Source organism: Xenopus tropicalis, chromosome 6, assembly GCF_000004195.4.
Source record: "Xenopus tropicalis strain Nigerian chromosome 6, UCB_Xtro_10.0, whole genome shotgun sequence".
In the NCBI taxonomy this organism is placed as follows: domain Eukaryota; kingdom Metazoa; phylum Chordata; class Amphibia; order Anura; family Pipidae; genus Xenopus; species Xenopus tropicalis.
The window spans coordinates 26,670,141-26,695,388 of record NC_030682.2 but is presented as its reverse complement, the minus strand read 5'-3'; the positions used below and the strand labels follow the sequence as shown (position 1 = coordinate 26,695,388).

General features: G+C 40.9%; 1 protein-coding gene across 4 annotated transcripts in view; it reads right to left on the bottom strand.

Annotated features, from left to right (window-relative positions):
- Nucleotides 1-378: 378 nt before the first annotated feature.
- The window catches only part of pip4k2a (phosphatidylinositol-5-phosphate 4-kinase, type II, alpha), an 89,557-nt gene continuing 64,687 nt past the window's right edge, over nucleotides 379-25,248 (bottom strand). For 3 of the 4 annotated variants that reach the window (XM_031903245.1, XM_031903244.1, XM_031903246.1), the window contains exons 4-11: nucleotides 20,336-20,432; nucleotides 13,960-14,112; nucleotides 13,632-13,778; nucleotides 12,925-12,963; nucleotides 7,541-7,654; nucleotides 6,691-6,934; nucleotides 6,091-6,194; nucleotides 379-4,708 (exon numbers count right to left, since the gene is read on the bottom strand). In XM_031903245.1, coding sequence (XP_031759105.1) covers nucleotides 4,628-4,708; nucleotides 6,091-6,194; nucleotides 6,691-6,934; nucleotides 7,541-7,654; nucleotides 12,925-12,963; nucleotides 13,632-13,778; nucleotides 13,960-14,112; nucleotides 20,336-20,432 — 979 coding nt within the window. In that variant the 3' untranslated portion in view covers nucleotides 379-4,627. 4 annotated transcript variants of the gene reach the window in all.

The window sequence follows — 25,248 nt, the reverse complement described above, 5'->3', positions numbered from 1 at the left end:
TGTGGGTGCATGTACAGGGGAAGGGGGGGCAGGCATGGGGGGCAGGTTGGATGCCGATAAAATTCCTCCTATAGCTGTTATTCACTTTTTATAGCTGTGCCATCCAGCGTTGCCCTGCTTAAAACTGCCTGAGCCCAAAGGCCAACTTTTCAGAGTGGCTGTACTGGCACTGCCCATTAAAAAATCCCACAAACAGCATCATGGCAGATCCTTGCATGTGTCATTGGGGTATTATGCCACCCACCTTTGCCTATAGAATAACTACCTTGTAACTCCAGCATCACGTGGGTCTGCCTCACAAGCCTTTTTGTTTCCAGAAGAAATAAAAGAAGCAATGCAAATGCTGAAATGTGTGAGTTATTGCAGTTTTCTTTTCGTTTTTATTTATTTTTTTGCATTTTACTTCAAAAATGAAACACAAATGGGCAGAATGCTTATGTAAACAAGCCTGCAAGTGGGTCTGACAGATCCGCTGTACTGAACAATGCAAACCAGGAATATGGAGGAACGGGTTGCACGCTGTGCAGAGGCTAAAGGAACGTTGCTCTTACATGGAAGGATTTTGGAACAGAGTATTATTCCCCTACTCCTGTTGTAAGGCTACTGTATATCATGGGCTGTTACTTATCCCTAAGCAGAAGACTGTTCCTCCTCAGGTAAGTACACAACATAGATGTCTTTATATTTGCTATGGCAGTTACAAGGGTGCAGATCACCAGACAAAAATACTTTTAGAATCCTGTGCAAAAGTGGCTCCTGGTTTATACATTACTGTTTTTGAAGTACAGGTATGGGATCCAAAACAGTGTTATCCATAAAACTCCGGCCTCTTGTTTAAATGAGAAATACTTTATTGTGACAGATTCCCTTTTTTAGTGGTCATAGTAGAAATTCCTCCTTCTACATGCCATCCACTATTCCAGCATTATTTCCTTTTTGTCACAACAGCCATATTGTTTTTTAGCATTTAATTTAAAATGTAGCCAAATTATTTTCTTTTCCTTCCCAGGTGGTTACTGGTCTCAAGTATTTTTTATAATAGATCCAGGACAGGCCCAGACTGGCAATCTGTGGGTTCTGGCAAATGCCAGAGGGGCTGCTGTAAGATGCCATAGACAGTCACTATTAAATGGGCTGGTGGGGGCTGTTTGGGCCTCTGTGTACTGGACACGCCAGGGCCTATTTTGAATCCCAGTCCTGATTCTTGGATTTGCCTTTCTGCAACCTGTCTTGTTGCTATATCCAGCCACAGTGGGCAACTAGACAGAGAGCTGAATGCCAGGCTAGATTTTTATCTTTAAGTTACCCTTTGTATTCATGCCCCTTCAATCTCCCAGCGGAGCCAAAATAGCTGAATGTGCCGGTGTGTGCTTGGGTGCCATGCTTTTGGCTTCTTAAAAATACGGCACAAGTGTACACCTGTCAACTCTTCTGTATTTCTTGGGAGTTTTGTTTTTGCCCATACCCTGGACATAACAGAGCATGGCCAAAAAAAATTAGTAGGGTGATCATGGGTGTCATTCAAGTATTGTAAGAAAAATATGATGAAAAATTCTGGTAAACTGTTCACCAGTAAAATCCATGTATCTAATGGCAAATAGTATTGAGTATTGCATGCCGTGCCCATTGTATCAATAAGTGGTGGCACTGTTTTAGGGCAAACTAAGGAGAGCACTGCCACCTACAAAAGGTGCCAAATGGTAGTGCAAGTGGCTGTAATACTTCAATCACAATAACAAGAGAACAAAGCAACTTCCAGGAACTCCTCCCAAAAATCACTCTTTCATACAGGAGCAACACCCTTTAGCTATAGTTTCCTTTAAGCTGAGGGATGGCCGGGTTACATTGTTATTTTTCAGGGCATTAGAGAATGTAACAGAAAAGCAAATGGTTTGATACTTTTTGCGTTGCAGGTACAATGTGCGGCACTTTAGATATTGGCAAATTGCAACTCCCAATATCCTGCCAACATCCTGGAGGGCCCCAGGTTGCCCATCACTGCTGAACTAGCAATATACTGTAGTTTATGTTGATCTTTAGCAGAACAATCCCATTCCCAAACTTTCCTTTTACATATAAAGGCATTTTAATAGCAACAGAGGGGGCCTGTTTGTGCTTAAGAATAACAGTGGGATACACAAACTGAGAACAATAACAAAAATACCCTCAATGTCTTACCATTGTAAACATAAATTGCCAAAGATTTTTTTTTGTTTTGAAAGAATAGTTACAATAAAACCTTTCACTACAAGTGCATCTGGCAATAAATGGGTTAAAGGACAGATAAGCTTTTTCATTAATCTCTACTGCTCCCTAACGGCCCGTAACAGGCAGCCCAGATGTACTTACCAATGGCACAGGGTGTGCCCAATGAAGAATGCTGCCTACCACAGCTATGTCAGCCCTTCCGCTGGTATCTATCACAGAGAGATTACTGTGCATTTTTGGCTGCCAGTAGTGAACTCTAATCAAACATCCAATGGGAAGGCAGAGTGCTGTTTAGGTGTTTGATCACATGAGTGAAGAACAGACTCGTGCATTAGATCCTTGTATATTAATTGCACTGCTAGAGCTGGGGAAAGGATTTATTAAACAGTGCTGCTTTAATAAGCCATCGATTTTTTATTTTTTCATTGATATTGCTCAACTACAGCACCAGAATGCTTTATGGTCACACCAATACATTCCACCTAATAACAGAAATGAGTCAGTCCCTCTTTAAAAATGTTCTGATGCTATTCTATCCTTGCTTTCCCCATCCCTCTGTTACAAACCAGTGTCAGATTGGGATTACTACTTGCATGGCTGTTGCAACCATGCCATATGGGCAAAGCCTTGATAGACTAGAAACATCTGCTTCAATTGGTCTGCTAGGTCTTTGCCCCATTCCCAAGCCCATTGGTACAGTGGCAAGAGTCATGACAAAAAGGCTATGTTATAGTCAGACACTGGCAAGTAATGGGGGGCTGGAAGAAGTCAAGAATGTTTCTCTTCACGCTGTGGAGAATCTTGGGCAAAGCAGTCCATCAACATTAAAGGTGATGGCACACAGGGTGATTGGTTGCCCCCAGGAAATTCCTCTCTTTGGGGCGAGAAAGAGCCATAAAATCCCTTGCCACTGACCTTAATTTAAATCACTGCTGGTGTGCGAGTAAAATGGCATAACCACAACAGCTGATGAACATATTCACAGCGATTTAACTTCAAGGCAAAAGCAATGTATTCTCACCATTTTTGTTGCCCAAGGGGGAACGTGATTTTCCATGGTCAACAAAGCTTTGTTTTCCATTACCTTTTGGGCCCTGCCCTGAAGTCCATGAAGCGCCCATTAATACCTACCCATTTACATTACTTGAAATCACCACATGTAAAACACATTACGTGTGGTGATTCTTGTTAATCACCCAAAAATGCAAAAGGCGGCCTTGTTAAGTGATTACTGAGGATCGACATATGTAACGTATTTTACTTGAATCATTTATAAGTCATGAGAACAGGCAGGTAATGTCAGGCACTTTATCATCCGCATGAGAGGAGATTTCCCACCAGACAATGAAGCGCCCTGTGTGACAGTGCCCATAAGATGGAGCAACACTATTAACTACAGACTAAGGACAAATCCCAGCGACTCACAAGGGCAGATAAAGGGAGCTGCAGTTTGACAGCACGTTTAGGGCCAAGGACTGGACACTGGAAAGTGAAACAGGCTGGAAACCCGGCTTTGGATGCTGCAAAGCAATTAAACCAATCATTACTAAAATATTGCCCACAACTGTGTAAGTCAGCGAGCAGAGCTCTTTCCTGTGTTGATAAACTACACTGTACGGCAACCTGTTTAAGACAAAAAGTTATCCGAGTCATAGTGAAGTGCAGATTTTTTTGTGGCAGACAAGAACATGACATAGAGGCAGAAATATTATGGCATCATTGATTCCAAGGTGCAGATATAAACTGGAGCCTTTTTGGGTGCCAAAGCCGGGGCAACATGTTACTTCTTTGGCACTCAAAGAGCATTGAGCGCTGGGGGACTGTGACTCTTGTCCATGATCCTTGTCAGCATCCCGAGTCCTGCAATGAACAGCGTCATATGATACATACTGCCTATGTCCCGCTGACAGCAACGGTTTGCAAAAATAAAAACATAGCGCTTCTCAGGTGATTTTCATGAATACTGCCTTGCCCCTCTAAGTTAAAAAAAAAAACCAAATAATAAAATAAAAATAAACTGATCTACAGTTTACGTCTTGACGTCGCTTCAATCCTTTTCCAGCCAGAAGGGCAGAGAAAGCATGCAGGCTGCTTCGTCTGACCCCACCACTCTGCTCTCCATTTTTTTTGCTGGCAATAGTATCTGTGCATTATTTCCGCATAGCTGTCAAAGCTTTCCTTCTTTATTGAGACACAAAAGAGTTAGAAAGGAAAAAAAAAAATCTAGGGCTATGCCAGGCAGCGAAGTCTGTGATCCCTAGGCGTACCATCTTTGCCAGAAGATGTCATATTACAAGGGGCGGAGGAGTGATCCCCGCAGGGGAAGCATTAAGTAACAGCAAGTTCTGTTGGCCTCTCTATCCATGCTGTATCCATAGCTGTCCTCTCTTCTATGAGCTTCCATTGCCGGCAGGTGAGGCTACGTCAGAATATTATTAATAAAGTCCAAGAAACGCTTAGAATACTGCTCCGGGTTAACGGTGGAAATTTCTGCACCAGCCTGTAGAAGGGAAAGAGAGAGAAAATAGAGTTAACACAGTGGCATTGTTACTTGCACCCAAGTATCAGCCTGGCACCAATGTGGCAGCTCTGGGGGATAAAGGATTCCCATTGCCTTTTATACGAGGGTGGGTCAGCATAGTATGAGCGCAATTACACATGCCAAATTGCATAGTCCTCCAAGAGCAACGTAAAATGGCTGACTGTCACATCTGGCTGAGCAGCAACATAATGCCCAACTGTCAATTACAGCTTCCCTGGCACTAAGACCTAGCACTAATAGCAAGTAGGAAAATGTCAGTAATGCTAAAATAAAAGGCTGGATTGGTGACTGTTATGGGATCAGACCGTGCAGTTTGCTGTAGCTGCCTGCCAAGATGTAATAAAAAGATGGTGCTTTGAATTTTTAGGGCACTGGCACACTGGTTGATTTTAGGATTTTCGCGCCCAAACAAGCAGACAAGCCTACCCCCAATGTAACCTAAAAGTATGGCCTGGAAATTATGGGGCTAGTGCTTATATAATGCCCACAATCAAACTGCCTGCCCCAGGGAAATACAATATGTTATCAGCACTCATAATAGCCAGACAGCAGATACACTTGTTTTTAGTATGTTATACAAAGTTCTGTTCTTTGCAACTTTTCAATTGGTTTTAATTTTTTCATAGTTTTTGAATTTTTTTGCCTTCCTCTTCTGACTCTTTCCAGCTTCTTAATGGGGGTCACTGACCCCAGCAGTCAAAAAACTATACCTCTGTGAGGCTACAATTTTCTTGTTATTGTTACATATTATTATTTATCTTCTTTATTTAGACCCTGGTCTATTCATAACTCTGTCTTCTCTTTCAAACCACTTGCTAGGTTAAATTGGGCCATAGCAATCATCAGCTGCTGAAATTTCAAACTTTAGAGCTGCAGAACAAAAACCTATACAATTCAGAAACTGCAAACAAACCGCAACAAATGAAGACCAACTGCAAATTATCTCAGAAAAGCAATTGCTACATCATATTAAATAAATAAAAACCTTGGCAGCCATAAGCAACACAAGCAAATAGAACAAAAGCACCTGGGGGTCACAGCTAGGAGGCCTCACCTCCCACCTTTCTTCATGTAATAAATAGCAAAAAAGCTCAAACTGGATGAAGACGCAGCACTGCATTTTTTATATGTTCCCCAACTTCATTTTCCTACTCACCTGGGTTTCTGCATGACTTCTGGTCTTGAGACTATAGACTGGCCATGCAATCTGCCCCCTCATGCAGCATGGAAGGAAACCCCACCTGGAATCTACTGCCCACTACCCTTTACCCAGCCTATGGCCCTGCCCCATTATATACTTATTTTAGTTTCCACCACCAGATGGGGAATCATATACTTACACCATGTTTAACTGTTTTCGCTGCATGAGCTGCTTTCTTTTTTGCATCATAGTGTGTTAATATGTCAATAATAGCCATGAAATAAACTTCTTTCCTTGGGGCATCTGTGAACAGACAAGGGAGAGTCAGACACAATCACTAATAATAAGAATAGATAAATAATAAGAAGAATGGCAGCTGTGAGGGGTTTTGTAGGCAGAACACAGAGGAGCTTATAAGCGGACAAGCTATCAGTATGATACAGCTATGTGCTAACAAAGTTATGAGCAATGGCATATATACATATAATTCAAAGAAGATACAATTAAGCAGCAGGCCATGAGCAAACTACATTATTGCTAGTAATAAAATGGGCAGAATTAACAACCAGTCAGAAGACAGCATTGGCTGCCCTACTGCCCTTACTACTGCCATACTTCTGATGGGGTGCTATGGGTTATTGGTCAGGTCTAAAGTCACTGTACACAACTCCAAATCCTTTTTGTCATATGACAGCAATCAGAACCCTTGTTGCAGTGTCACTTTACAATCTTGGCTGATATTTTGGCTCAACAGCTCTCAGACTTTAAAACACAAATAGAGGCAGCAGTAGATACTTACTGTCATGGCATTTAATTCCATACACGTCGATGGCTGGATCGAATTCCCCAGGTGGCAGGGGCTTTGTGCTATTCAGTGTATTGCCTGGGCTGTCTGGTGGGGTGCCAACTGGGTGTGTCCCTTCACTCTCCCCTTCCTCTTCCCCATCGTTGTCCTCACTCTCCACTTCCTCCTGCTCCGCTCTCTCCACGTCATGGATCCCCACCAGCAAGCTGTAGTCCATAAGCTTTAATTGTGCTAGGAACTGAACAGGTAAAGCAATGATTATCTTACTTGGTGCTTGATGTATCCAGTCCCTTTGTTTATATTCAGTTTATTTAATGTTGACAATGTAAGGAACAACAGTAATTATCGGGAGTGCCCACCCTACTGAGCTAATGTACTGCACCCATGGACAAGGAAAGCTAAATTGGCTGAGGATGCAGATTTGCTGGGCACTCACCAGTGACTTTAGCTTTCCTTTTCTTTTAAATAGCCGGGTATGGGCTTTCAAGCTGTTTTATTATGTTTCTACTATGTTACTTATTTCTACTACAGCCTCACCATGGATTGTTCTGCATGTGTGACAGAACTAGATATAGATAATAAAATGTACTGGAATTTAAAATCTCAGAAAACCCCTTTTTATTAAAGGGATGGTTTACCTTCAAGTAAACTTTTAGCATTTTATAGAACAGTCAGTTCTTAGCAACTTTTTAACTGCTCTTCATTTTTGTTTAATTTGTCTTTTTGAATCTTTCCAGCTTTCTGCATGTTGAGCTCAGGTTAGTAATTGGGCCCTAATGAGTGTAGGTGGGGCTGCCATTGGGCTGTGCTGGTACTACATGGGCTGTACAAAGATGAAACCTACCTCCACATCTTTCTTAAGTTTTTCGAGGAACAACTTTTTATTATTTTCGTCGATATAGATCTTCTGCCCGTCATTAATGAAGTCGTTGTCCTTGTACGTTGGGAGCTCTTTGGCCTTGGTAGAAAAACACAGACAAACACCATTATTTATTGCGGATTTGTGAACAGCGATACACATAAATTCCAGCAAATATATATATACATATGTGCGCAGCATCAGACCTGAGCGAATTCTAATAATTCAGTATATAGCACCAGCAAATTACGCAGCGCTTCACAATGAATTTAAACAAACAGGGATCTTAAAACGTTTAAAACAAACATGGGTATACAGAGTAACAATAGGATCAGAGAGCCCTGCTTGCAAGAGCTTACAATCTACAGGATCAAACTAAAATTAAATATATCTGCATTTACAGACTGCTAGCAAGAGAGACCTGTACAGTGAATGGAACAGCTGGGAGTAAAGTATTGTTGAGATTGTCATCGTAATCATATTGACAAGAAAAGTGTCCCCTTCTTCAAAGGTCAAGATGAAAAATGTAGATCGATCTCAATACAGAAACCCGGAAACCCATTATCCAGAAAGCTCCAGAAAGTTACAGGAGGGCCATCTCCAATAGACTCCATTTGAATCGAATAATTCAGCTTTTTTTAAACGATTCCCTTTTTTCTGTAATAATAAAACAGCACCTGTACTTGATCCCAACTAAGATATAATTACCCCTTATTGGGGGCAGAACAGCCCTATTGGGTTTATTTAATGGTTAAATGATTCCCTTTTCTCTGTAATAATAAAACAGTACCTGTACTTGATCCCAACTAAGATATAATTACCCCTTATTGGGGGCAGAACAGCCCTATTGGGTTTATTTAATGGTTAAATGATTCCCTTTTCTCTGTAATAATAAAACAGTACCTGTACTTGATCCCAACTAAGATATAATTACCCCTTATTGGGGGCAGAACAGCCCTATTGGGTTTATTTAATGGTTAAATGATTCCCTTTTCTCTGTAATAATAAAACAGTACCTGTACTTGATCCCAACTAAGATATAATTAATCCTTATAAGAGACACCCTATTGGGTTTTTAATGCTTAAATGATTTTAGTAGACTTAAGGTTTGGTAATCCAAATTACAGAAAGACCCCTAATCTGGAAAACCCCAGGTCCTGAGCATTCGGGATAACAGCAGTTAGCGTTACTGCCTTGCAGTTCTAGCTTTGATTCCAGCCAGGACAACTGCAATGAGTCTATATGTTTGTATTGTTGAGGGGTTTCTCCCAAACTCCAAAAACACACAGGCAGGTTAATTGGCTCCTTATAAAATTAGTGTGAAAGTATGCAGCGTATGCCATCCCACCAGGGATTTACATTCTAGCCGGTGGGATGTCATTTCGGGGAGATTAGCCGCCCGTGACAAGGGAGATTTGTCGTGGGGTGACTAATCTCCCCGTGTGTCAAAGCCCTAAAGCGCTGTGGAATATGTCAGTGCTATATAAATAAAGGGTAATAATAAATGTAATGTTCTCCTGCTCTGCATTTCATGTATTGAATTTCTGCCTGAATTACCGCAGGTTTAAAGACTTTTGTTAGACTCTCTGAGGCAGCCATTTCCCATGCTCTGTAATCACCTCCTGGCTACACAGGAGCAGCGGCAGAATCAGAACTTAGAGAAAGATGTTGGCTTCTCCCAGCTGCTGTGCAGTCAAATCGATAAAACAGTTAAACAAACAAGTCTTTTTTAATGTACGGAAACACTATTTCTTGTATATGTTATATTGCCCTTTATCTGGTCTGTTTTAGGCGACCCTGGCTTCTGTACTAGCCAGTGACATACCTAATAAGTGCGGATATGAGCAGTATTTACAGTTGCGCAGACACAATGACACCCGGAAGTCTAAATAAGAAATACTTATTTGAAAGGCTTTGAATCATGGTGAGATCCCTTTAGTAAGATGTTTGCTCTCAGTGGAATCTGTTCTGTCTGCAATCTGCTTTTTTTCCCTCCTCTTCTCCCTTCTCCATCCCCACTGAGCCACACGCTCCTCATACGCTGGCCGACTGCCCAGACTGTCAGTACGAGGAAAAGAAGCTGAACTACAGGCACTCATTTTATATATTGGAATTGCACCTCTGCTGAAAAGAAGGGCCACCGGGGAGCTAAATGCTTCCCTATCAAGCTTCGGAGAAGGCTAATCTGTCTGAGCCACAGGGTCCTGGATGATTTCCTATCAATGAACAATAAATCTTCCAGGGGAAGGAGAAACTCAAAACAGATGCAAGAATGTGACAACTGTTGAATTTCAGTGAAGAAGGAGGAGACGCCTGCAAGGGAATGTTGTGACATGGAAATAACGGATGGAGTGAGCCAGGGAATGCAATTGGGCTGCACTGCGACTCTCTGCGCTGGGAGTCCTCCCCTCCTTAGATAAGCAGAGCTATTACATGTAATACATCACTTTATGCATGCCATCCCCTTAGTTATAAGATAAGCCTGAGCCTTACAGTGCAGTGGGTGGTTTTTACCTACATAGGGCAGCACAGAACATTCTCGCCATACATATACATTCATTGCATCCATTGCAAGTATTTTTGTAATTTACATTAATTTCCTATTTTTAGTGGTTTCTGATATATTAGCACTTTTAGACTGTTCATACGCGGTCTTATCCTTTATCAAAGTCAGAGAGTCAGGGCCCCTATGTGACTATATGCTGACTGCAAGTAGTACACAGCTTGGCCCAAAACCCATGGGTTAGGTGGGTTTAGGCCAACAAGATGCTTATTTGGAACCTTTGTTGTTCTGGAGAAGTCACTGTGTTGTCCAAATCCCAACAGTGATGCATCTACATATCCTGCCCATATGGGGGCAGGTTGGGAAGGGTTAACAACCCTCTTCATGACTACTAGTGTATAGTCAGTTAATCCCAAAGTTTATTAGGGCAGTAATATTGCAGAAGGGGCTATAACACTGGCAGACCTGTCAACTGACAAATAACTTATAGGGGGATTGGGCAGCGCAAGCAATTTGTTTCTGATACCCGTAAGTGACGCTATTCATGCTTCAGGAAGTGAGGCCTGCATGTGTGCAAATGCTTCAAATGTCATCACCAAATGCTTACTGTGCCTGCATGCCTGGAATTCACTGTGGGACTAAAGGAGATTTTAGAAAAGTCGGGAGAATGCTTTTGGGGAAGGGGAGAGCCACCAAAATCGTGTAACTCCCGAAAAATGGGGGTCTGAAAGGTCTGCGCTGGGAGAGGGGCTATGGCATCTCATGTCGAGTGGTTGGTTGATATTGATCTGGTTATTTCAACTCTGAAACTAGGCAGGGGGTGTTGAATCAGACAGTCCCTTGTTCCTGGTCCAGAATTTGGGCACACTGTTCACATTCAAACTACTGATAAATGGGAAATTCTTTTTAATAGAAGCTTTAGTTGCCAGAAGAGGGATTCTCGTTTATTAGTAAGAACTGTGGAAACAGACTTCTGTAAAACCTCAATTTCTAAGCTGAAATTGATGTATTAAAGGAATGTGTAATTTGCCCTGAGCCCATCCGAATTTTCCTTGAGAAACCCAGCACATTCTCAGAGCTCTCTCCAATACACCCTCCTCTGAATAATCTACCCCTTCTGACAGATATCAGATTTAATGAGCTGGCAACTAAGCTGTAAGGGACTGGATAAAGCCTCCGGTGAATGAAACCTGAAAAATGTCTGTGTTAATCAATTCCAAGGGAGACATCAACATTTTATTAAGTTTCCTATTCGAGAAGAGGTCCAAAAACGTACCAGGTAATTACACGGGGTGCTGGCACGTGTATAGGAGCACTTTAAGGACGAGCACATGAACATTTCTAGGCTTGTGGCATTAAGAGCCAATCATTTGCCACCTTGAGAGCCCTGCCATGATCAAGGAAAAATCCCTACGCAGTCTGTAATTTCAGTGCTATAACTGTTTCTAGTGGAAGAGAAGGGTTTCTTCACCTCCGGCATCTTTTTGTCATATATCAGATCTTTATGTTAAATAGGATACTTAAAAGGAATGAGAAAATGAAGATTAGACAAGAGACTATCATGGCACTGCTTCTAGTACTGCAGGACTGCAACTTTCCTCTGTGCTTGGGGCCTGTCTATTAGAGCGAATATGTTCACTCTGTTGCTGCCTATATTTTCTTTATTAAGGGCCATTGAATGCCATTTGCGCGTACAGTCCAATATCACTTATATATTGAATGGACAAGAAATAAAAGGCAGTGGAGTGATAAAAGGAGTCAGTACAGTAAGAAAAACCCACCCATGTACAACCTAACATTATGAACTCGTTCATAAAGACTTTTATAATGACAAGAGTTAAATCAGTTACCGTAAATAGGTATTAAGCGCAGATAAGAGGAAAACTCAACATACATACATTTTTGTCTAGTTTTTAAGATATTAGCAGATTTTACAGTAATATAATTAATTTAATACAACAGCACCACCTGCTGTTTATTTCAGCAGACTTGCTAGAGTCAGCTGAAAACAATTTGATGGACAAAATGATGATGCTTTGCTAAGAAAATAAAGTTAGTGAGCAGGGAAGAGTCATGTGACATTTTTCTAAGCAGAGCAATATCACAGGATCTCAGGAAATTCATTTGATTTTCAGCCAGTGAGCCCTAAATGTCCAACAGGTGGTGCTATTGTATCACATTTATTATATAATCATATTTAAAATGACAAATTGTTTGAAAACTAGAAAAATAATGAATGCAAATTGCAAAAGTGCTTATAAGTGCACATTTGTTTTAATGGTTTATAGTGAAACCTCTATTTTATATCCCCTGATTTAAAATTTTCCTGCATTTTACACCATTGTTTTGTGTTCCCACTAATATATAACACATAATAACATATAATAATATAACACAATCAAGTTCCCTGATTTTACGTTTTCCTGGATTTTGCACCATTTTTTTCTGGTCCCCTGAAAAACTTAAAATGGGTGTTCTACTGTATTTCAATTAAAGTAAGATGCAAAACGCATTTTCAATACAGGTCCAAATTAGCAGACATCTCTATAAATATGGCCATAAAGGTCTAAAGGACTGATATCGGCAGCTGAAATCGGCCTGGGTATGGGCAACTCCGACAGGCCTCCCCGACCGCCATCTGGCCTGAAATTGGCCAGATCTCGATTGGGCGGGTTGGATTTTTTCATTGGAATTTACTGTTTGTATGTAGGAATCTTCTCTACTCCTATAAACCCTCCACGCCTTTCTAGCAGGTTAACTTATGCAGGGGTGAACTATGATATTAATCTATGTTGATAAAAAACGACGCATAGTTCTCCAAATGATAGAAAAGTGCTGATCCTCAAAAGAAAGAAAAGCGCAATACCTTTTCTTTGTCGCTAGCTTCTCTTGCTACAGTCGAGCCCTAGAAAACAGAAGATTTCAGTAATCAGTAATCAGTTAATGCCATAATTACCCCTAAAATCATCCTTTGCGGTAAGGTTTAACCTGATTATGGACACATATATTATGGATTTCAGGTCAGATCATTTTAAAGTGGCTGCATCTTCCCTTAGACGTCTATACTTCAACCCACTATGTGTGTTCTTTGATCTTGAGTACGGAGCATTGACAGTAAACACGCTGAGCAGCACAGATCAGCCCAAAACCCACAAACTTATAATCTACAGCATGAAATAAAATATCAGTATTTGCAGCAATGCCACTGTCCCACTGCTAATGGGAGCAGCATCCTGATTTTTAACTGGATTTTTGAGTAGGAGACATGTCTAAGTCAGAATCTATATACGTTATTAAAGTAAATTTTCTTTGCAATTGGTCTATATTTTTTACTTTTTTTTTTAAAAATGATTTGCCTTTCAATTCTGTCTCTTCCCACCATGCAATTTCAAGTGCTTAATGGCTGTCAGGGTGAATGACCCAACAGCCAAAAAAAAAAATGATACAATTTGAGGTAAACTAAAAACTAGAGAACAAATAAAGGCAAATTGCAAATGGTTTTAAATTATCACTGCACTGCATCACGCTGAAAGTTAATATGAAGTTGAATTACCCTTTTCAGAACGGCTTTACCTTTAAATCATATTTCCTATAGACAGAGAGTCGATGGCTGAAAACGTTCCTTGTAACAATCATGTATGTTTCGACTCCATCAACGTTTAGCCGGTACATGCCCAGGAATTGTGGGAGAAGCGTGTTGCCATGGCATTCCACAATAAACTGAAGGCAGAGAAAAAGTTATAATTCTTTAAAGCTCATGCATATGTGTGTGTGTGTATATATATATATATATATATATATATATATATATATATAGATAGATAGATAGATAGATAGAGAGAGAGAGAGAGAGAGAGAGAGATTGATTGTGATTATATATAAATATATAAAATAGGATTACCTGATGGTACTTCTTTAGTATATTGTGCATCTCTGCTACATCTTCGCTGGTAATGGTTTTGATGATATACCTCTTGTCACAGGACGTATGGAATCTGGCGCCACTGCGGGCCTGGGAATCATTGGCTAGGGGGGAATATCTAGTAAGGGAGTTCTAAAAGGGAAAAACACACAAGAAAACATAAGCAAGAAAAGGGACACAGAGTGAAACTATATGTATATAATATACTTACAGTGGTGTGAAAAACTATTTGCCCCCTTCCTGATTTCTTATTCTTTTGCATGTTTGTCACACAAAATGTTTCTGATCATCAAACACATTTAACTATTAGTCAAAGATTGCACAAGTAAACACAAAATGCAGTTTTTAAATGAGGGTTTTTATTATTTAGGGAGAAAAAAAATCCAAACCTACATGGCCCATTGTGAAAAAGTAATTGCCCCCTGAACCTAATAACTGGTTGGGCCACCCTTAGCAGCAATAACTGCAATCAAGCGTTTGCGATAACTTGCAACGAGTCTTTTACAGCGCTCTGGAGGACATTTGGCCCACTCATCTTTGCAGAATTGTTGTAATTCAGCTTTATTTGAGGGTTTTCTAGCATGAACCGCCTTTTTAAGGTCATGCCACAACATCTCAATAGGATTCAGGTCAGGACTTTGACTAGGCCACTCCAAAGTCTTCATTTTGTTTTTCTTCAGCCATTCAGAGGTGGATTTGCTGGTGTGTTTTGGGTCATTGTCCTGCTGCAGCACCCAAGATCGCTTCAGCTTGAGTTGACGAACAGATGGCCGGACATTCTCCTTCAGGATTTTTTGGTAGACAGTAGAATTCATGGTTCCATCTATCACAGCAAGCCTTCCAGGTCCTGAAGCAGCAAAACAACCCCAGACCATCACACTACCACCACCATATTTTACTGTTGGTATGATGTTCTTTTTCTGAAATGCTGTGTTACTTTTACGCCAGATGTAACGGGACAAGCACCTTCCAAAAAGTTCAACTTTTGTCTCTTCGGTCCACAAGGTATTTTCCCAAAAGTCTTGGCAATCATTGAGATGTTTTTTAGCAAAATTGAGACGAGCCTTAATGTTCTTTTTGCTTAAAAGTGGTTTGCGCCTTGGAAATCTGCCATGCAGGCTGTTTTTGCTCAGTCTCTTTCTTATGGTAGAGTCGTGAACACTGACCTTAATTGAGGCAAGTGAGGCCTGCAGTTCTTTAGATGTTGTCCTGGGGTCTTTTGTGGCCTCTCGGATGAGTTGTCTCTGCGCTCTTGGGGTAATTTTGGTCGGCCGGCCACTCCTGGGAAGGTTCACCACTGTTCCATGTTTTGCCATTTGTGGATAATGGCTCTCACTGTGGTTCGCTGGAGTCCCAAAGCTTTAGAAATGGCTTTATAACCTTTACCAGACTGATAGATCTCAATTACTTTTGTTCTCATTTGTTCCTGAATTTCTTTGGATCTTGGCATGATGTCTAGCTTTTGAGGTGCTTTTAGTCTACTTCTCTGTGTCAGGTAGCTCCTATTTAAGTGATTTCTTGATTGAAACAGGTGTGGCAGTAATCAGGCCTGGGGGTGACTACAGAAATTGATATTGAAATTGAAAATTGAAATTGATAAACCACAGTTAAGTTATTTTTTAACAAGGGGGGCAATCACTTTTTCACACAGGGCCATGTAGATTTGGAGTTTTTTTCTCCCTTAATAACGTAAACCTTCAATTAAAAACTGCATTTTGTGTTCAATTATGTTATCTTTGACTAATAGTTAACGGTTTTTGATGAGCAGAAACATTTAAGTGTGACAAACATGCAAAAGAATAAGAAATCAGGAAGGGGGCAAATAGTTTTTCACACCACTGTATATATCAGTGCATGAGAGCAGGAAAGGCAAAGTACATCAGGTGAGGTCTCCAAACAAGCAAACTTTCCCTTAATATGCCCCTTCGGGTGGATGATATCTTGCTAATACGATTGCTTTGCAATGAGGGGGACGTGGTCCCCGATCTGAGCCTGTCCGACATCTTGCCAATTTTTGGCCAGATATTGGTCGAGGAGGCCTGTCAGACGGCCACATACACAGGCAGATAAGCTGTCGAGTCAGTCTTAAGGACCCGAATCAGTAGCTGAAATCTGCCCATGTATGGCCACATTAAGCGTGCCTGCAAATGCATTTATGTGTTTTTTTTGTGCATTAAACCACAGTTCACTTGTCACTATGCGTTACTAGACCTGAAGCAAACTCGTCACCTATTACAACAAACATTAAAACAAATGTACAATTGTTTTTGTCCAGGCATTTGATGATTATGCCTATACTATGTTTTCTGGACCACAATCCATGCCTGGATGACACAGCCAATTATGCCAGCTGCAGCACCAGTGACACCTAATGGGTGATGCCACGTTATATTGCTATGTAACAAGAAAATCTATTCACTCTTACCAGCACCTTAGGAAGGCACACTGGAAAAGCTGTAAATGTATCTGACTTGACCTTTCTGTGACAGGAGACTGCATGTGTGGGGACATTATATACTATGCAAAGTGTTGGATTCACTTAATCTCTACAGAAAATCACATTTGGTCTCATGTAAATTGATGTTAATCTGCAAAGACTAGCACCACCAATAGATGTAACTGTTGTGATGTTAGTGTCCCTATAATGCGGAAAGCCCATCGCCTTCTCACCAATTATTAAAGTAACACTTGGCTTTTTAACTGCAATGTATGGTTTCTTTAGACAATTTTAGCTGCATGTTATTAAGAACAATAATGAAAATAAATGATTATGCAGTGATTATGCTGTAGGCTGAAAGCTTAAATTAAAGACATTTATCTACTTTGCAGATGTGATAGATAGTCTGCTGTAAAAACAACTGAAATCCGCTGGTGCATTAAGCAGCATATAAATATTTATAGGGAATGAACCCACTATAGACTAGAGGACCAGTGAAACTGCAGTTATTAGCAGCTTGGATGTAATATACAAGATATCCAGTAGGGGGCAGCTGATAACACAGTGTAGGGAGAGAGACACACTACTGCTCCATCAAAAGCTTCAGCTTCAGCTCCACTGGTCCTGGTTTACTTTGATGAGAAAAATGCATCTCCAGATTTAGTTTCAGATGTCTTCATAGAAAAAGACAGACTTTTTATGAGAATAACCATGATGCATTGTTATGTGTTGGGACCCCGGCGAGGGTCCCTTGGGGGCGTGTGGGGCCCCAGCGGTGGCAGCCCCATTGGGCCCTGCATTCCCCAGTCCGACCCTGCTCATTAAAATTAACTGTACAAGAGGCTTCCTAGTGATGCTGTAATGGCAGATTCTGTTAATGCCTATAAGAGGGGCCTGGATGAGTTCTTGAACAAGCATAGTATCCAAAGCTATTGTGAAACTAATATCTACAGTTAGTATTAGTGGTTGTATATATAGTTTATGTTTGTGATGGACTCTGGTCTTATTTCAACCCAATGTAACTATGTAAGTGACAACACACATGAGCCAGCCTTTGTTCTGGCTGTCTAAATCAGAGACCTATAATGTTTGAACATTCAGTTTAAAGGCCAAGTAACAAGCCCAGCTCTGCGGTGTTCTGACCATCTTTTATGGATTGTTGAATTGTGTTCAATTAACATGGAAATCCTACACCTTCATGGCCTGCCCCCAAAAGCCTTACAAATAATAATATGGTTTCTAGAAGGGGTGCCATGTTTTAAGAAGTGAAGAGAATTAACAAAAGTTGAAATGGGGTTACATTTTCCAGGTATTTTCCCAGCAGTATGAATTTAATTACATTTTAATGATATTTCCCCACTTCTCACACCCTGTTTTACTGAGTGAAAGCAGCCGAATTGTATAATTTCCTACAGCAGAGGTATTGCCCAAAATTTCATCATAGAACCAATTTATAAAGTCGCTGCATTGTGTTGAATTTAATACAATGCCAGTTTGTGAAACTGATGCTTCTTTTATTTCCCGGCAATGTCCATCATTACCACTTGAAAAATACATAATGACCCTTTGCAAACATCCAGTAAATAACATTTCAGGCGCTAATAGCTTCCTGACCAGAAACCCAACAGTTTATTTTATAAATAACAAAAAATGTAATAAATAAAAATTATGTCCCAGTTCTACAACTTTAACACTTGTCTAAGGACTGCTGTACACAAATGGAAATGCAGCAGCCCTGTGGCCCTAAAGAGCCCCATCCCTCTTCACAAATTACTGACTCCCCCATAAGCTTGCCATCTTACTGAGGGGGCACCTTGCATATTCAGTGTTACATTAATGGGTTTAACACCCTAGGTGTCTTAGGAACTCTATTAGAGAGGTGTGGCTTCTATACTAAGAGCGCTATTAGTATATAGACAGCATTTACTGTTACTGCAATCTAGCATGATATAGTTCAGTGAATTCATTGCTAGACAGAGGGTTCCTCTCCAGCAGGTACTGGGGAGGGGAGCTTAACCCATAACTTGTGGACAGTGCCCAGAGGGTTACAAGATTTTCTGATTTTAAGACTACCCAACACTTGATCAAATTAATGTTGGTGCAGTGGTGATTAACCTCTTTTCTGTTACGTACTGCCACAATTGCTGGACATATATGGGGCTTCAGAAGCAGCATCACAGAGCATTCTCTCATCCTATCTTATCCTAGTTGTCCATCCAAACCTAAAATCTTATCTTTAAGTGTTTGTTCTTGGCAGGTGAATGATGCATTTGCAGATGTGAAAGGAAAAGGAGCTGCAGCTTTTCCTCACTTGTCTGCAAATCTGCAGAATCAAGCTATGGGTCAGTCAACAGGATAAATCCCAGGTCAGTCACTATATAGCCACCACAAGAACCATATATATATGGGCCATGGTACATGAATCAATTGTGGCTCAGAACACAGTTGTGTGACAGACCAGGCTATTTTCAAGCAGGAGCGTGCAGATCTATAGATAGAGATGCTGAATGCCACAGTCTTGAGTTTTCATGCCAAGCCTAACCCAAGGCGCTATTACTCACTGAAACTCAAGGGGCAAAGAAGAACTCGTTTAGCTGTAGTCATGCAATGCCTTAACCTTCATTGTCTCCCTGGCTACCATTAAGAGATGATTATTTTTCTTCTCTGCACAACGCACACAGGAAACTTAATAAGATCTCACAAGGAAACAGCAAGATAAATGAAAGCTGAAATGGTTCATAATTTCAAGTTTATGTGCTGTTTGAGGCCTGCTATGACCGCCACTTTTTTTTTTTGCAATAAACCTGTATTCACTTGAAAACACAGTAAAACCAGTAACGTCCAGTTTAAATTGTCCTTGTATTATGGTACTACAACCTCCATCACCCAGTTTGAAATTAAAATGTTCATAGCATTTTCCATTTAGCTTATTTTTCAAGAACATGCCCAAGGTTCCAGCCCAACTACAGTATATGAGAGGGCATCACCTTGACAACTGCCTTTGGGAGGTTGATTAAAGGGGAATTCTACCCAAACACAAAGTTTTTGCAATATACACCAATTAAAAATTGATAATATGCAACCATTTCATGATATTTAATGTAATAATATGGTTTGGAACAGTTCCCTAGCCTCCCCCCCCCCCTGTTCTCCTGCTGATCTGGCTGACTGCTTTGTAACTGAAAAGGAAGGAAGGAACAGATTACAGTGATAGGTATATTAGGGGTTTCTGTGTTGTGTGGGGCTCTTTAACAAATTTTGGTTCGGAAGCCGGAGTTCCCCTTTATGGGCAATTGTGATTTCTGTACTATAGCTTGTCTCCAAATGTTGATGCAAGGAGAAAACATAAAAATAATGTCTGTATCTATACAGTGCTAATTACAGAGACAACTTAGCAGGGCAGAGATCTCCCACAAAAGTGTGCTATTGTGAAGGCAATGGTAGTTTTGGCCCCGTGTGTTCAGGGGGGAAGAGCAGGCAGGGGCCCCATCCCTGAGATGGAAAAGTATATAACACCAGACAAAAATGGGGCAGAGCTTGTGTGAGATGGGGTTGGTGGGGTTTGGGTGGGTCATGGACAAGGATTTGGCATAATTGAAGAGTGGCTGGGAATGATCAGGACTGAAAGTTTGCATGCATTTTAATTTTATTTACTCAGGCACTTTTTTGTACTCGTTGGAAGGGTCCACCAACCAGGGAGCCAATAAAAGGGTCCCACTGGGGGAGGGCCCTGTTAACAGGGAAATGTTGCTCAAGTATACCTTCTGTATTCATATTATAAGATAAGGGAACCCAGATCAAACACTGGAGCTTAATAGGGCCATGAAACCTGAAGTTTGAGATGCTTTGTTTTAATGCAGCAGAGGACTGAAATATTTATCAGACAAGCAAATAAATCAACTTATAAGATTCTCTTACCAGAAAGTCTTGGTCATCAATCCCAAACCTCTCCCTCAGATTTCGGAAAACCATCGGGCAATATTCTTTAAACTTGAAATGGCTTGGCATGTTCTCTCTGTAAAATCAAAGGGAAGATAATGTTGAGACAGCCAGGAATGAAGGTAAGTTGCCCTTAATGTAGTAACCACGCGGTAGTTTTAATGACAGTCTAAAAGACAAATAGTAGAGGATGTAAATAACAAGTTAAATTTTTCAAAATAATGACAATAAAATGTATTAAGAATACTTCAATCAATAGAGAAAGTTGGAATAAATAATCCCAATAGGTGGTTCCAACCTCTAGCCATACGCAATAGCCCCTGCTGCTGTTCCGATGCTGAATAAGCTGTTGCCTGGATGGGTTTGCCTGGGAGTGTTTGCTTAGGTGCGTCACTAATATAACCACATGCTTTATACATGCTTGTAGCCAAAAGCAGAAACTACATTCTGTGCAGATTCCATCCAGCCTGACCTGTTATAATAACAAAGAAACCTAACATGACATCATATTGACTAATCGTGCCGCACAGAGCTGCTGAAAGATAGAAGGAAATGCATTCTGTGACCCAGCAATAAAGACTTTGTAGGGCCCCTTGGATGTTGGCAGGTCCTGGGAGTTGTAATTCCTACAATCCAAAGTTCTGAGTGCTGCCAGTTCTTCTAAACAGCCCATAGGAAAACCAATGGAGTGTCTGAGATGCACTAGCAAGGCTTTTTGAGAATTTTTTTAAACAAGGCAACACATAAGATAAATGCCATCTTTGCCACAGCAAGTATTGTCTGGCATTAGGCCTCACTGAATGGAGACAAATGAGATGTGACATTTTTCCATGTCCTTCATGCCAAATTCAAAAATCTGGTGCAAGAAGCAGACAATAGCATCAAGAGGCACAGGAGGGGTCGTTCAAATGCACAAGTTGGGGGCGGGAGGAGCGACATATTCCAATAAAGCGATGACTAAAGCAGTCGGCACTACATTCTTTGGGGCAGCCACAGGCCTGAGGCAAATCTGCAAGGCAGAGAGGCAACGTGCAAAAAAAATTATGCATTGTACCCATTTCTTGCCCTTTGCATCTCTCTCTTACAAATAGGGTAGGTGGCACATGTGTATCATTCAATCCAAAAAGGCCAGGAATGCACGGCACTAGGCACCCATCAACTACCACTTGTGTATGGAAGTGGTTAAAGGAATACTGTCATGGGAAAACATGTTTTTTACAAAACGCATCAGTTAATAGAGCTTCTCCAGCAGAATGCTGTATTGAAATCAATTTTTCACAAACAGATTTCTTGTTATATTTCATTTTGAAATTTCACATGGGGCCTAGCCATATTCTTCATTTCCCAGGGTGCCACAGCCATGTGACCTTAGCTCTGAAAAACTTCAGTCACACTTTACTGCTGAGCTGCAAGGTGGAGTGATACCACCCCCCCCCCCCCCCAGCAGCCAATCAGCAGAACAATGGGAAGGGAACAAAATAGCAGCTCCCAGTAGGTATCAGAATAGCCGGCTTGGGACTCCTCTAGTTACATGGGAGTAGGAGACAATAGGTTAGCTGAAAGCAGTTCTAATGTGTAGCGCTGGCTCCTTCTGAAAGCTCAGACTCAGGCACAATGCACTGAGATGGTGCCTACACACCAATATTACAGCTAAAAAAAATACAAATTGTTCAAGAATACAATTTTATATGGCAGATTGAATTATTTGCTATGAAAATAGTGTAATTTAGAAATAATTCCATAAAAATCATGACAGAATCCCTTTAAGTAAAGGGTTTCTTTGTGCCTGTCAGCACTGCTCTATGCTCCTTGCACTAGATATGCACTCCAGTGGACAAAACTTTGCACATTTCAGTGTTACAGCCCCTACTCACCCTTACTGAGTCAGATAGATACTCCCCCCACTCTGTATCTGAGTGCCAGTATATTTATGAATTCTGCCTCCAGTCAGCTGAATGTCAGTGATTATTGCTTTGAAGTCAGACACATTAAAATTCATTCATATTTAATGACAGAGCAATTTAAAAATGAGCATACAGGAATTCAAAGAGAATCTTTAAACATTTGGATGCCTCAGTAAAAAGCAGTCCAAGTTCCGATTATGAGAAATTGCACTATAACAACGCATGGATTAACAAGCACTGCCCAGGTATTAAGGAGCAGAGGTTAGAAGGTGCTGGGAGTTCTATTTTGATACAAGACTACTGCACTGATCTATCAATAAAGCATATTTTTATGTACAGTCTGTTACAGGGAGGGTGGAATAGAGCAGATGGACAAACACATTTCAACTTTTCCAATATATTTAACATTGATTACTTATAATCTAAAATCCAAGAATTTCCAGTGCATTAAACTTAACATGAAAAAATAATATGGGCAGGGATAGTCGCCCTTTACATTAAATGTATAACTCAAAATAATTCAAACAAGCTACTCTGTACAGTATGAGACCTCTTATTCAGAATGCTCGGGACCTGGTGTTTTCTGGATAAGGGGTCTCCAATAAGAATTCATTATATCGTAAGCCAGCCATACACGCACCAATATTATCGTACAAAACCTTGTTTCATACAATATTCGGTGCGTGTTAGGCGGCTGATATCGCAGAAGGCTGTGGATATCGTCGATCAGCCAGGTTAAAAGATTTTAATCGGGCGCCACTGAAGGCAAGCCGATGCAGTCTCTGAAACGACGGACGCCTATATCCATCGTTCTAATTCAATCTTTTGGCCCCAGGGCCAAACGACCTAATTAGCCTGAATTAGCCTGATATCGCCCATCCATAGGTGGGGCTATCGGGAGAAGATCTGCTCGAGTGGATCTTAGCATGTATGCAACATTGGTTCAAGTCAGAACCAGAGAATGGAAAGGGACGAATGCTACTTTCAACAAGCAATTACATAAACAAATAATTTTATAATCAGTGATAATGTGTATTGAATGTATATTAGAAAGTTGCTGATATCTGATTTTCTTTCATGGCTGAAAAACCTGTCTTTGGATGCACGAATCACTGTATCATTATATACAAGTTATCTTTGACCAGTCCCTCTCCTTCTCTAACCATATTAATAACACTGCCAAAACCTGCCGCTTTTTCCTCCGCAATATTGCCAAGATACGCCCCTTTCTTTCACAAGCGACAGCTAAAACACTAATCCATGCCCTTATCCTTTCCCGCTTAGATTACTGCAATCTCCTGTCCTGTTAACCGGCCTCCCAGACTCCCACCTCTCTCCCCTGCAATCAATTTTAAACTCTGCTGCCAGGATCCTCCTGCTCTCTCCGAAGAGGGTACCTGCTCAGCCTCAATTAAGCTCTCTTGCATGGCTGCCTGTTAAGCAAAGGATAGCTTACAAAATCCTTCTGCTGACATTCAAAGCCCTTCCCTCCTCTGCTCCTCACCACATTTCTTCACTGGTCTCCCTACATGTTCCTGGTCGTCTCCTCCGCTCCTCTCAGAGCCTCCGTCTTTTTACACCAGCCACACCCACTGCGCTCTCTCGTCTTAAACCTTTCTATCTCGCTGCTCCTTCCCTCTGGAACTCTATCCCTGAATCCCTCCGTAGGGAAAACTCACCCACTGTCTTTAATAAAAAGCTCAGCTGTTACCTTCTGGAGCACTAAAACATTAATTTTGCCCAGTCCTGCGCTTAAGGGCAAATGCCCATACCTGGTGCTCTATTACCTTCCAGTTTGTGCCTGTATGTTACCCAACCACTTAGATTGTAAGCTCTACGGGGCAGGGACCTCCTTCCTACTGTGTCTCATACCACCTGGCACTTATATATATATATACATATATGTATTTATTGTATTTATTTATTATATCACTTGTCCTCCCTGTGTGTAATTTTGTATTCTGTAAGACTGTACAGCGCTGCGTACCCTTGTGGCGCTTTATAAATAAAGTTATACATACATACATACATACATACAAGTAAAAGAGGAATTATTCTATAATAAAAACATAATAAAAATATATAGGATATATAATATTTCACAAGGGGAAAGTCTCATTATTCGCTGGTAAAGGCTCAGTGCTTGTGCACCTTTCCAGGAACAAAAACCGATTGCCATAGACTGGCTACCAACCCCCCGACACATTGCATATTACACTGAATGACAATACAGCGATTACAGAAACAACCACACTCTGACATATTCTTCTGTCAAACAGAAAGCTGTACTTTGACATTTGTGTTATAAATATCTGTTTTTAATTAATTTTCACTTACTGTGACTCACTTCAGACCCAGAATAGCTAGAGACGCCAGACACAGTGTGTTCTGCTGTTTGATTTACCCCTGAACAATGAATATGGTTTTTTGGCATATTTATCCTCACCGTGCCTTATGATTATTGATAGTTTTTAATACTGTACATAATTAGAGAATGAGAACTGCAAAGAATGCAGTTGCTATATCTTGCTTCCATGCAGCTGCAAATAAATATAAAGGAACCTTTTGTATTGTATGTAAGGGTATAGGTTCTATTATCCAAAGTTTTTTTGTCCCGCTTTTGCCCCCAGCTCCCAGGTTGCTTGCACCTGGTGGGTAACAGAGCTGGGGTGGCGGGCTTCATACAGCTATAGAGGAAGGCACCAATTATTATCCTATTGGCCACTTGGGCCCCTGAGAAAGGCCTTGCCCACAAGTATAATAGGACACCAATGAAAAAAATGACCCATGAATACATTGCCATGTCCCTGATCCACCCCAGTCACTGCCGACAATCCGTCCAAACTCTACCCACTCTCCCCTAAGCCAAACTCCCTTCATGACCGATAAATGTCCCTCACTGGTGCCTCCTGATGGTGCTGCCTAAACATGCTGGTGTGAAGTGCATTTCTTTTACTTGACTTTTTGTAAAATAGAAACATACTTTCA